General features: G+C 42.4%; 1 protein-coding gene across 1 annotated transcript in view; it reads right to left on the reverse strand.

The window, feature by feature from the left end:
• igsf9b (immunoglobulin superfamily, member 9b) overlaps positions 1 to 13,645 on the reverse strand; it is a 28,667-nt gene that overhangs the window by 11,059 nt on the left and 3,963 nt on the right. The window contains exons 2-6 of the mRNA XM_029440635.1: positions 11,192 to 11,287; positions 8,900 to 9,106; positions 1,916 to 2,062; positions 312 to 463; positions 4 to 121 (exon numbers count right to left, since the gene is read on the reverse strand). Of these exons, the coding sequence (XP_029296495.1) occupies positions 4 to 121; positions 312 to 463; positions 1,916 to 2,062; positions 8,900 to 9,106; positions 11,192 to 11,252 (685 nt within the window). The 5' untranslated portion in view covers positions 11,253 to 11,287. The remainder of the gene's footprint in view (positions 1 to 3; positions 122 to 311; positions 464 to 1,915; positions 2,063 to 8,899; positions 9,107 to 11,191; positions 11,288 to 13,645) is intronic.

Consider the following 13,645-nt stretch of genomic DNA (forward strand, 5'->3'; position numbering starts at 1 on the left):
GACCTTTGACCTGCAGCTGCATGGAGTGGGTGAGGTTTCCCTCCGAGTTGGACACGTGACATTTGTACACTCCTGAAATATTTCTCTCAACAGAGGCCAAAGACAAGGTACCATTGAGTACCTAAAAAGGGACGAAGGTAAAGAGTAAGAGGATCAAAGAGAAAGAGAAAAGTCGGAGGAAGATCATGAGGCTGTCATGCAGAGGACAACAAAGCAGTTTGCTTCAAAGGAACATCAAAGCTACAAAAAAAATGCTAATTATAAAGTATTTAATTAAAATACTGCAAATGCCATCTGTTAATCCAACTCACTTTTATTTTTTCATGTTTCTCAATTTGACTCTCATCTTTATGCCAGACAACAGTTGGTCGAGGGTTGCCATGGGCTCCACAGCTGAGAGTCAGTGAGTCTCCGAGCAGAACCTCCACAAAAGTTGGTGGTGTCTTGATAAACACAGGTGGAGCTGGAACAAAGAGAGCACAGATTAAATATGTATTTCTATTTACATATTCAAATGGGACATAGAAGACAATCAGAGCACTAAGCACATTAAAAATGCAGACATCCAAAGTCAACCAAGCATCTTCAAGTTGGACAACTTCTCAACAAATGTTTAAAAGGGAAACTTAAATGGTTTACTAAAGGTACCACGTTTAGTTCTTGATTTGATGCTTTGAAAATCTGGTTTATGTAGATGATCCCAGATTTATGTCCTCCGTGTAGAGATGGCCATTTGGTGGTCGGATAAACTTGGATGAAACGCCATCATTTATACTGCTCACAACAAGATTAATGGATTTTGTACTCCACTGTATCAACATATTTTGAAAGAGAGCCTGTTAATGCTTCCAGATGTGGTGTTTTAAGTACCACAAAAATAAATGGAGCACAATAACTACGATACCACCAAACCTCAGCAAATCCCACAAATCTGTCTGGACTGACTGAATTTTATGTTTTGTTTGACATTTTATTTTGCCTGTGTAATAAGAGTGCTGCATGAATGACATATTTTAGTAGGCCAACCCGGAAGTTAGAATCGCACTGGTTCCCTTGACAAAAGGCAAATGGGATTTTTGCAGAATATAAACTATGTGGCAAGCAAAAGTTTCTGATATTTACACGTTTCAGCAAGATAATCGTCACAAATAAACATCTTTTAAGATCGTATAAGAGAATATGAACCTCACACTGTCTCGTTCATGATTTTTCATCCACCCATGCTGAAAATCTAATCATTCATTGAATTGGAAAAGGAATTTGGACAATACATGCCATCATCTAGTATGTACAAGGCTGTTTTCAAGTTTGGTTTTTGGATTGCCAGAAATATTCTTAGGTGACATGTATTCATATGATACTCAATACATGAATTGATGTAATACTATTATGTACAAAGGTGTCCAGTGTTCACCTGCAACCTGATTCAGCACTTGCATGCCTTTCATTCACTGCAGTACAATCGTATCAAATCCCTTCTTCACACTCAATGGCACTTCAAACTCTACTGTGGCATAACTAGTGTGTGTGTGTGTGTGTGTGTGTGTGTGTGTGTGTTGTGTGTGTGTAAGTGTTTGTGTCAGAGTGGTAAGCAGGTGGTTTAAAAATACTCAGATTTAAGCATTTAACCTTAATCTTTAGCCCGTACAAGCTACACTTACACTGTCCTGATCTACTTAAGAGAAACTCCTACGTTGACATCAGCTGGCTTGTCAGAGGCAAAACAAGATGTGATCACTGTGTACACAGTATGCCACACAGAACGCCCTGATACCCTGCTACAACACTTCGGCCTGCCAGGGCCTTTGGAGTCCCAGCCAGGCTTCATGCTGTGGCTGTTCTAAACAAGGACAGTGCCAGTGATGAGCAGTGAAAGAAGCTGCTTCCAAGTCCCCAAAACCCTGCAGTGCTGCACCTGTGATGGAGAGGAAGGTCCATGTGCCGTTTCTAAAGTTGTCTTTTTTGCTGTCGAGGAGCAGGATGCGACATTCGAACCAGCCCTCGTCCTCCAGGGTCAGCCGATCCACCCGCAGAGAGGCACCCTCAGTCAGAGACACACGGCCTGTGGGAGGAGGGGTGAGGGTGAGAGAGACAGAGACACAGAGACAGAGAGAGAGTCAGCACACACACACAACCAGACAGGCAGAGTCAGCACATGCAGGAAGAGGGCTTACCATGCAGAGGACACAGGCATCCAGTGTCACAAAGGCCACAGTCAAAGTCATAGACTTTATTCTAACAGACAAATCCACACACCGCGTGAAAGTCAACTGTAGCTATAATGTTGGTTGCAAATAACCAACCATAATTGCAATTTATGAAAATAGGGGAGGTGGTAGAAAACATATGCAGCTCAGAGGATGAGAAGTCAGTGTCCCTAAATTGAAGCGTAAACACATAAATCACTCTAGTTATGATTGTCATGATATGCAAGATTACAGATGAAACTGGTGTCCTGTCATTTAGGGTTTGGGTGGTGGTGGAGTGGAGAGTTCGCATGACTATGCCAGGAATACTTCAAGGCGGCTTCATTAAATCACTTAAACAGAAAGAGTCTGTTTTCTTCTTTACATTTTTGTAGTTTTCAGCAAGTTGCCTGTTTTTGTTTATCAATGAGGGACGTTGGGCAGAGATAAACAATGTGGAGTAAAGCATGGCAGATGCACGCCCTGAACTTGTGTGTGAACACCCTGAAACACACAGATGGATCCATGCACAAGCACATACACACATGTCCCCTATCACACACACATACATACCGCACTCCCTCTCTTCCTCTCTGTACTTCTTACAACTCCTTGTCAGGCTTTGAAACTTGATCTGCTGGTTGCCTGGTGACTGCAGACTGGTTTTCAGGGTACTGAAGTTACCCTTCCCCACCCACCCCCCTTCCTTTTATTCTGTCTCTCAATGAACTCTTTTTTCCCCCCTTCAATCTCAGGGCTTTAAACGACAAGAGGATGCGTGCAGGGGGGAAACACACACGTTGCTCATACCCCCAGCCAAAGCTGTTTGAAAGTAAACAGTTGAGAAGTTGTCGGCATCTGGTCATACTTGTTTGCATCAACAGGTTGCTTAGATAATATAGGTATTGTCTGTCACATTCAATCCTCTGTGCAAAGTGATGAACAGAAAATAAAATAATCTTTGATCTTTAGATTTTCCCCAGCAGACATACTGTGTATTAGAGCAGATCATTCTTTAATGTCCTGCAACCCTGAAGCAACAATATCACGAGAAGCACAACATCTTCACCATTCAGACAGCAATGTCTGGAGCAAAGACTAAAGGCTTCTATGAAATTCATTCAAGTCTAAACGTGACCTGAAGACAAGGTGAAACACATACTGAGAGTAAAGGGAGACAACAATGGCTAACAATTAACCCTGCATTCCTGACTGGGGCTGTTGCTGTGCTTAATAGTTAGGTTTAATGTTTGACTGACCTCCTAAAAGACCGACCAGCGTTTGATGGGCGGTGCTCACTCACTTAGAGGCACCATAAAATGAATGCCTCTCATTTCAGTCAGCATCTTTCAAACAACTAGGCAGGGCAAGAAGAGAGGAAATGTGCAGGCGGATGATAACAGGTGTGGGGATAACTTTAGGCATTTTCCTCTTATCTCTCTATGAGGGATCCTCCCTTGGCCGCCCATTTCCTATGCAACCTTTTCCAGCTGGACATGGAATTATCTGCCACACTGCAGGCAGAGGGAAAACACTTCCACATGCAAAATCACACAAACCCTATTTAACACACACCTAATCCTTGTGTGGCTATATATTATATATAGATACTTAGAGATCACTGTGGCTAATAACACCTCCTGTTATAACACGACTGAAACGCAGCCTATGGAAATCCCTCTGACTGACCATGTGCACTGATCTTGTGGGTTCAGAAGCACGTGGGTATGTATACATGTTGATTTTCAAAATGTAGTGAGCGCCCTGCCCCCTGGGTCTCCACGGGGGAATTCTGGTTTCACTGTCGAACACTTAACCCTTTCCCGTAGCCTCCCTCTTGTCCATCACTACAAAGAGACGGCAGCCCCCCACTCATTCTCTCAGGTTACCATAGCGATGAGACCAAGAAAAGCCCGGGATGTAGGTTTAGATTTGAATTCAGTTGCTGTAGAAACACGCCGGGGCCAAACATGGGTACGGGAGGGTTGTTCCCGTGGGTGGGGGGGTGGGGTGGGTTTCTACTGTCAGAGATTTGAAAAATTACAAGTGGGGAAAAAACATGTTTAGATTTAGAAAAAACAGCCTTGTGTCACTTCAAGCGGCACAAGAGGCAGAAAAGAAAGAGTGAGAGAAATAAATGAGAGCAAAAAAAGAAAGGAGTGTTTTCCTTTCAGCCTGTGGACAGACAAAAGGCTGACGCTGTGTGACAAATGTTGCTTTATTTAAATTTGAATGTAGCATCTTTGGACTTGAAATCTCAAATGCCACTCGGCAGGTGCTCTGCGCTAAGAGTGGAAACAAAATAGGGTTGCTTTTCTCTCTGATGGCCCAATGCACAGATACAATGCAAATATGCTGCAATAACAAGAACACAAGAGCTGAAAAATGAGCAGCCATATCAGTAAAAACACACCTTTTTTTTCCAATCAAAGAGGAATTGAGCGAGAGGTTACGGAGAGGCTACTCAAATTGTGTGCATCGATAATCCATTGACAGCCTATGAGAGGTTGACCTTTCTGACCTCTGTGCTCCGGCAGACACATTCATCACTCCCCCTGGTTCAACATTAGCACAATGTCCACGAGTCCTCCTCAAGACACAAACATCATTAGACTCTAGGGTGGACGGAGAGAACGGCTGAAACAATAGCTGCTTCTCTTTCTCGTGTCCACCCCCATCCTCCTACTCCTCATTGATTTTTTTCCTCCAGCAGCTATCACATGACAGCTCCAGTCTACCTTAAAATGAGCCCTTGTTTCCAACAGGTCGAGCTGCAGTACAGCCAAGGGTAGAAAATGGAAACGCCATCGAACCACGTGCGAACCTCTAAGACGCACCCACTCCATATCAGCGAGAGTCAGGTTCTTGCCTAGTGGGTGACAGGTTAGGTATAACTCAGATTTCAGAGCCGTGCCGCTGGCCAGGAGCTGGCCTTGTCTCACAGTTTCTGATCTCCTTTTCTTTCTTTTTTTCTTTTTGAAAACAAGATTGAAGAGGCTTTTTCTGCAACTGAAACCACTGCAATGCAACTGAGCTGACATTTCAGACAACATAATTCTTGTTCATTTTCGGTTCTATTTAAGATTTACAACCCTTACATTGCATGTATATTGTATTTTGTTTTTGCTTTGCGGCGACTGAAGCTGGAGGACAAGGCTTTTACTGTTTCAAAGGAATTAAATCAACATGTGATTATTGTATTGGGGGTTCCCACTGGTACTTACTGACATAGTAATACAAGGGGTATAGAGAATTACATGCGATACGATCAAGGGGGTTATGGAGGAAGACAGATAATTTTGTTTTGAGAAGCATCAGCACTGCTTTTCTTTGTCCATCCGTATGTGCATAAGGGAGCGGAGCAGAGGTGCATTGTGGGATGTGTTTTGATTTGAATACAATCATAAGTCTGGGACCGGCCCCCTGCCTCTGACAGCTCACCCCTCCCACTCCCCCAAATTTCTCTCTTCAATCCTCCTGTCTCCCTAATCAGTTTAACCCTCTTATGAATAGCTCTTTGTCGTGAGATAGATTACAGTTAACTCTGTCCCTCTCGCTCTGTCCAGCTCTTTTACCCCTTGGACCAGCAAGCACACACACTGCTCACGTGCCAATTTTCACTACAGCGGCCACTCAATTTAACACAGAAATTAGCCCTCGTACATGATCACGGAGCAAAGTATTTTAAAATATGGAATTCGAGCCAGTGAGATTACGAGTGCAGTTTGAACGGTTTTCCAGTACAGAATTTGAGTTTTGTTTTCTGGTCATGAAGAGATAGCACTGATGTTAATAATTAATAGTCGCCTAAAATTTGCTTTAGTTATTGTTGGAGTGATCTTTAGGAAAATGGTCTTCAAAAATAATCCTCAACATTAGTGAACATCAAGCTTGTTTTACTGGTTAAAATATTGTAGGCTAAATTGATTAAAAATGAAACCCAACTTTACTTTTTATAAGTAATCTTACAGCAGTAGATTTATGCATCCACAGAAGAGACACTTGGACAACATTGATATGAATGCTGCGCACAGTACTGACTCTGATCTCATGCTCCTCATACCAATTTGGTCAGTGTCACACCTGAGGCATGAGGTAACAGAGGTTTTGTAATGGCCTGCTTCTCTAAACCGGGGAGAATTCCCAAGTTGCAGCCAGCTATTCTTCTTTCATTGTGTCATTGTTTACCACACATCGTCCAGGTCTAGTTATAGCGGAATAACTGGTTGTTGCTTAAAGGTAATCAGTTTCACCTTTCAGCTGGAATTTCTTCTGCAAATAAATGCATGTTTGCAAAAGCTTAGTTGTTCAAAGGTTATAGAGTTCAGGGTTTGTGTGTGTGTGTGTGTGTGTGTGTGTGTGTGTGTGTGTGTGTGTGTGTGTGTCTGTGTGTGCGCCTCGGTAGATTTAAGTGTGCATGTGTGTACGTGACTTGTGCATGTGTGTGACAAATGCAGGCCTTAACTTCTCCAGTGTTCAGAGGTCACACTGAGAGCGCGATGGAGGCCTGCTGAGATCTGGGGGTTTGCCCATTGTCGTTCTAACCTCAGGTCGGACTCCCCTGCTCACAGTCTCTACTGATTTACTTCAGCACACAGGAGACATTTGATCTCACCCTGCAACTGTAAACCATCCTGACACTACAAGACTTGAACATATTGTCCCAACAAATACAACTCAAACTGATTATAATTGTGTGTCAGTCAGAGTTTATCCAGCTGTTTCCTCTTTGTTGTGAGTTGACTAATGTTCATCCCTGCAGGGCATGCTGGGTGTGAAACAGAGAGGAAGCGGTATGAGGGGTACTAATACCTTCCCAATTCACTCCATACAGGCAAGAGAGGCTCTCTGAGACCTAGACAGGCTGGTTTGTAAGGGGGTTGACGGAAGAACGGCGCTTAGTAGCCGTGACACTTCTCAAATACAGAGTGCAATCTCAAATACACCTGATATCATATAAAAAAAATTTGGTTTAATGGACGACTGAAATAGCCGCCCAAGATATCGCTTGCTTTGATTCTTTGATCTCAGTTTCTAAAAATGGCCAATATCATCAGTGAGCTTGAGACAAAGCAGCAGACCAAGAACAGAGAGCCTTTGGGAATGCTTTTTATGTTTTATTTTAGTCTACTTTAATGTGCAATGAGACCACCAAAGGAAGGACAAGAAAGCACTTAGATTTAGTATTACATATTGAAGTCTGACACCTTACTTAGCTTTATTGCAAGCAGCCATTATGTTGTAAATCCACCCCAACAGTACAGGCCTTATCCCGGCTCTCTTCCTGATCTCAGACAAGCCAGGACAAAGATCAGGAAACGGTCGCCTACTTGACTGTCTTGCGGTTAAATCTGAAATCCCCCAACATTTTTAATTTGAGGTTAGAATACATTAGACCTACAGCGCTGACACGCTTCACATGCTGCCATCTGTCTACAGTGGGAGTGGAGACATGAGGATCTGAGGCAGACAGGGGTAAAGCCCACACCAGACAACTACACACAAGTACACACAAGGGATAGATATGGCAAAAATATTAGGACATCCCAAACAGTCTTCTACTCTGGGCCACATCTCTGCAATGTTGTTTACTTCATTATGGCTGCTTATGCATCAGATGACTGCCTCGAAACAATGAAATGGTTAACGGCATACAAGAGGGTTAACATGTCAAACACATGTAGCCAAATTGCCGACAAAAACGGCCTGTTTGTGGTTCAGACCCTGTAGACCTCAAATGTGGTTTGTGAGTTGTCACGATGCTGCAAACAATGTTTCTAAATCAGAGGCTTTTATTCTCTGTGGGAGTTCCTGTTAAAATAAATTATAATACGAGAAACATGCAGAGGGCTTTCAAGCAAGGTTCCCTGTACATTTCAGTGACCTAGTTGGGACAGTATGGGATTTGGGGTTTCCTAGTAGTCCAGTTGGCTTTGGCAAAGCAAGGGGAGGTTGTGATACCCCTCTTTGTCTTTTGTCCTCTGCTAGACAATGACAGGATTATAGGGCTCCAGCAAGAAAACTCCCATTATTCCCAATGCTTCATCCATCCTCCTTCCAGCAAAACAATCTCCTCTTACTGGGTCACCCCTCAGCATACTAATAAAACACTGTCATCAGACCACCAAGCCCCCACCCACAATCCTAATCCCCTCATGCACGGCGTTACTGGTACCCCCCTTCTTCTTGCTCAGCTACCCCACCCCCCTTTAACTGCCTCCATTAAAACACATCCATTCTTGCCCTTCCTCTTTTCCCTGCACTGCAACTGCAGTCTGGAAACTCACAGACTGAACACCAGCAGTAATTACAGGGTTTACCTATTTGGCATTTTGTTTCATCCAAACTTCCCCTCCCTAAGTCTTCATAAATACCAGTGTAACCTCCTTGCCCACACAGGAGAGATGCATGAAACTTAAGGTATAATATGTTGCCACATGGTCACCTCCCCTCACCAAAATCTACTGTAACTAAGGAAATGTGTCAATTGCTATTATAGCAGAGCCAGAGTCAGCTCTGTTTTCAGAGCACCACAATAGGTTCTGTGTGCAGTCAAATCGCTAAAGCAATGAAAAACTAAATATTCAATCAAAGGTCTTACAGGTCTACTTCAAGGAAAGGGACTTTCAGTCAAGTAACACATTTTGTTAAAGATACAACATGTGTGATTTCTGAAAGTAGTGTGTAACTGAACACATCTGAATTAATCTTACCCTTGTAGTTTGGATGAACTCGAGGAGCATACACTCCAAATTTGATGAGGATGGGAACGTTGTAACCAAGGCGCACCCATTCCACCACATGCAGAGGAAAGAGGTTTGGGGTGGTGGCTTCTTTGGATGTAGGACTCAGATTGCAGCTCAGTTCCGCAGAGCCCCCCTCTCTGGCACGAACCAAGGATGCCACGCCTTGAGACACACCTGTAAGAGCAACAGCATATCACCAGGATATTGCATTAGATTCGATGTGGTCATTTGCTGATAGCAAATAAGGCAATAAACAGTGGGACTTGGGAGTAAACACATAAATCAGGCACTACAAGGGCCCGAGAAAAATGGGCCTTTTAAAGTGAGTTATGGCTGCCAGATAGGCCGGATTAACCTCTCTGGAATTTTCTTTGGTAATTCATTGCTGTGAAAATTGTTTGCTATGCTGAGAACAGTTTAGAAAATATTTGCAGAATTTATCTTGGGAGAGAGCGGAGAGAGCAGAACAGAGGCAAGGTCAGGACAACACAGACAACACAGAAGAATTGGTGGCTAACAGATTAAAAGAAGTAACAACTGAACCATGAGTACTTATGTCGAACTGGATCAGTTAGTGACTATGGCATCCCCAGAGTGTTCCCTGATAAAACCTGGGCCATCACAGGGCATGTCAAACAATTGTGTGCCATTTGGTGATGAGATCATACAACTGCAAAGCCTGCAAACACATAGCAATCCCATTAGTGACACCTGGAGCAGGGTCTCCTCTTTCTCTCTCTCTCTCTCTCTCTCTCTCTCTCTCTCTCTCTCTCTCTCTCTCTCTCTCTCTCTCTCTCTCTCTATCTCTATCTATCCCCTCCCTCCCTCTCGCTGCCATGTAGCTCACGTGGGTGTGTGCGCAACTGGGTGCCAGTGTTTGCTCTGCAACTCATCTGGCCTGGTGATTACTCTAATCTCAGAAGGGGGGGGTGATACTTTGATGCAGGGCAGCAGGACCCTCTGTGCTCTCTCCAGCCGACCTCCCACTACCCCCTGGGGTACACACATGGTCTGCGGACCAGCACAATCAATCCCCCCCTTACAAACACATGCACGCACACAGAAAAGTGTGCCTAGTGATGGGGGTAGCAGAAATCCCAGATTGATCTAAATCCACATCCAGAGATATTATTTAAGTTGCATTTTGGCCCCATTCTCTCTGGTCCACTAATGTCTATGTTGTAACCCCTCCTCTTTACGTTCTCCAATGTAAGGCAATGGGAGCTGTGCCAGATTCATCATGGTGTGACTCAAACTGTATGTAAGCAGCTAAACGGCAACATATGCCAACTGCTTTGCGATGCTTTGCCATAAAAAGGAGGGACATACTGCATGTTGACGTTGGTAAACAATGAACTTTTGGTGAAGCTATGCAAACAAATGGAGGAAAAAAACAGGATGCTTAACAAAAAAGGAGAATCAGAAAGTCTTTGTTTGTTTGTATTTGTTTGAAAACATGATAAGATATGACTGGACAAAGCGTCTTATATCAATTAAGTGATTTCACTTTTCAAATCACTTTATGCACTTAGAAAAACAGCCTGCTTTGTGAACTGTCAATGGTTTCAATTGCTTTTAAACAAGTTATATATGTGCACACATTCAGTCAAATATTTGATTGAGTTCCATCTAGATCAATTTTCCACTTGCCATCACACAACACTAAAACAGACTACAGCCATATGTGAAAGTGACAGACAAAGTGACTTAAATAGTGTAATAATGCTATCATAATAACCCTTCAAAGTAAGTAAAGACAGTGACACACTGTAGACAAGTAGCTTCATCATGATCATGTTAATGTGATCCAACAAAGCAGAATTTTATCACAGCTAATCTGTGCTGTTCATGTTCAAGTCAAGTTTACATGTCAGTGTTACATAATTGTGTCTTTTACTGTTTGTGTGTGTTTTAACAAGTTAGCAGAATAGGATCTATCAACAACTACCTGACAAAATGCTCAGCTCAAAAGATGACAGTTCCAGCTGCTTTGGATGACGACTTATTCAATTTTGAGAAATGTCTTTAATGTTTTGGAAATATGAATACAATTTGTGAATGATCAGTTTCAATAACAATAACAGTTTCTTGAACAAGCATTTTATTGTTAAGATAAGTATTAACAGCTTTGACCGAGACAACAACTAAGAAATGCCTCCAACAATTTGAGAAAAACTAAATGTTCAACAAGGAGAAATGAATTATGGAAATGTATTCTAAGTGTATGCGATGAATCCCTATATTCATGAGCATACTTACTTAGCAGACAGATGGCTACAGCAGTGGTGACAGCCGGAAGCCACCGTCTCTCCAGTCCCATGGCCGTCCGTCACACTTCTTCACACATCTCCCGACCTGGAAGAGAAGACCACACATCTCGTTTACTCGTCAACAAAACTCAACTGTACCATTCACAGTTTCACATCTGCACAAGTACATCCCTCACATCCCCCCTCAGACAAATGTAATCCTTAAAGTTAACATCAACTCATAATCCACCACTACACCACATTCCAGATGCTTCTTGGTTAACAAATAACTATATTCTTTGAAAACACTCAATCCTCTGGAAACTGACATGTCTGAACTGTGGTTGGATTAAGGCAAATAATATAGTGCCTGCATAGGCCAAAGTGTTTATGTTTGTGTGTGTGCATGTGTACAAGACTCTACTGTAAGTGTGTGTACAGATTAACCTGACTCTCCTGATTGGTTCAGCTATTCCAGAAAATCCCGGCTCACACTAAATAGGCCAATAGCAATTGACAGGTGCCACGAGCAATATTGAAAGGTGCGCCGTCATCCCGACTCCAGATGTTATCTTATTACCACTACTTAAAAAAGGAACTTAAGTGACTTAAATAGAGTGTCCTTTGACCATGCTCTTAAATTAAATGGAATTCAAGACTCCATCGAGTATAGTATGTGTCAAGCAGCAGACAGCAGCATGTGCATTTCACCTGACTATTAAACGCACAAACAGTACATGCAAACGCACCAGCACAATCTACTGATTTATATCTCCTAATGAGCCGCACAAACAAAGCTCCACTTACACAAATTACGGGCCTACTTCACAGTCTGAACGATGAGAACAGCAGCAACTCATGAGACCCTCCACCTTAAATTGGATTGGAGGCACAAGTTTAAGTTGCTGCCCTTCAAATATAATGAAAGACTTTGCCCCCTCTCCTTAAGTCACTCCATTCAGTACCCCTAATACCAGCTTAATACTTTAAGTTCATTTAAGTAATATAAGGAGGAGGCTATTCTTAGAAATCAAGTAGGGGTTGGATATTAGCTGCTGCTATAACCACAGATACACTGTAGAAGTGCAAGACAACTGAATCACACAGCGGACATGTTTAGTCTCTTAGCAGTTAAATTGATTAAATAAACATCCGAGAATAGAGCAGAAAGGTGCATTTATCTCCTTACACTTGACTTACACAGGATTTAGACTGTTGCGGCTGGAGCTGGCGGTGAATCAATATAATAACTTTTATTTAGCAATTTTTCCAAAACAAGCAGAAAGACAAAACCAATGTGACACAAGCACTGAAGAGGAGTTGGAAAAAAACACATTAGAGTGGGGTTGGCTTTACAGTAAAAGCTGATGAAGAGGGGAGGCTGGTAGGGCACGAAAAGAAGGCTGAGGTTGGTAGTTTTTGCATGACAGACTGTTTGTTAATGAGGACAGGATTACTCCTACTGAGCAAACATTATTCACTGAGTGAGTGTGTCGGAAAAAACAAGACTCTTATAATGATTTCGAAAAAATCAAGAAATGAATCTCTTCTGTCTAATAACTTGTGTGTCCAGAAGTTAAAAGAATGATGGAAGCGATTACACATCATTTTGACTGTCATCTTCACAGTCATTTTAATGACATGACAGCAAAAGTAATGATATGGGCTGTCACATGTCTAAAATTCAAGCTCATATACAGACCTCAAGTAACTTTTGACAACCTTAAGATATAAATGTCTTTGCTCCTGCCTGCTCTGTTGTGCCTCCACACCATAATATATATGACGGGCTTGTGGAAACAGACAGACAGGGCTGCGCCCACACTGAGTCGACGTTACAGAGGAAGCCTCGAGGGCGGCTTTGTCTGCAGGTGCAGGAGTAGGCGGAAGACAACCAGCTTATATCCTCAGGCAGCAGAGCAGAGCAAGGGGCCATTTAATTGACATGTCATAGAGAAGGCCTAGAAAAAGGGCTCAAAGGTTTTAGCCAGGATTCAGGATTCTGAGACAAAATAAAAGTCAAAGAACTGTCAAGCAGCAGTACTTTTACTATTTACCAGCAATGTGATAATAGATACCTGCAGACATGTAAGCAATTATGATTTTCATCTTTTAAGTAACTTACAACAAAAGAATTACTGTGGACAGCTCCTATTCAACTTGTACATGTGAGAGGGTTTACTTCTGCACACTAATCTCCTCACAATGGTATCTGAGGGAAAGTGGACCTAATTAATATTGTTAAAAACACTGTTTGCAAGTGACGCACAATTCTACAGAGAGAGAATGCATTATAAACATTTATCAGCAGTGAAATAGATAGGACCTGAATGATTGTTGGAAATTTAATAATGAGAAATGTTGGGATGTAAAGGTAAAGAGATACAAACAAGCACCACTCAAGTGATAATTGCAAGAAATGTTCAAAAACCCAACATGAATAAAAATGAATCCTTCTCATCAT

This window comes from Cottoperca gobio, chromosome 9, assembly GCF_900634415.1.
Source record: "Cottoperca gobio chromosome 9, fCotGob3.1, whole genome shotgun sequence".
Taxonomy (NCBI): Eukaryota; Metazoa; Chordata; class Actinopteri; order Perciformes; family Bovichtidae; genus Cottoperca; species Cottoperca gobio.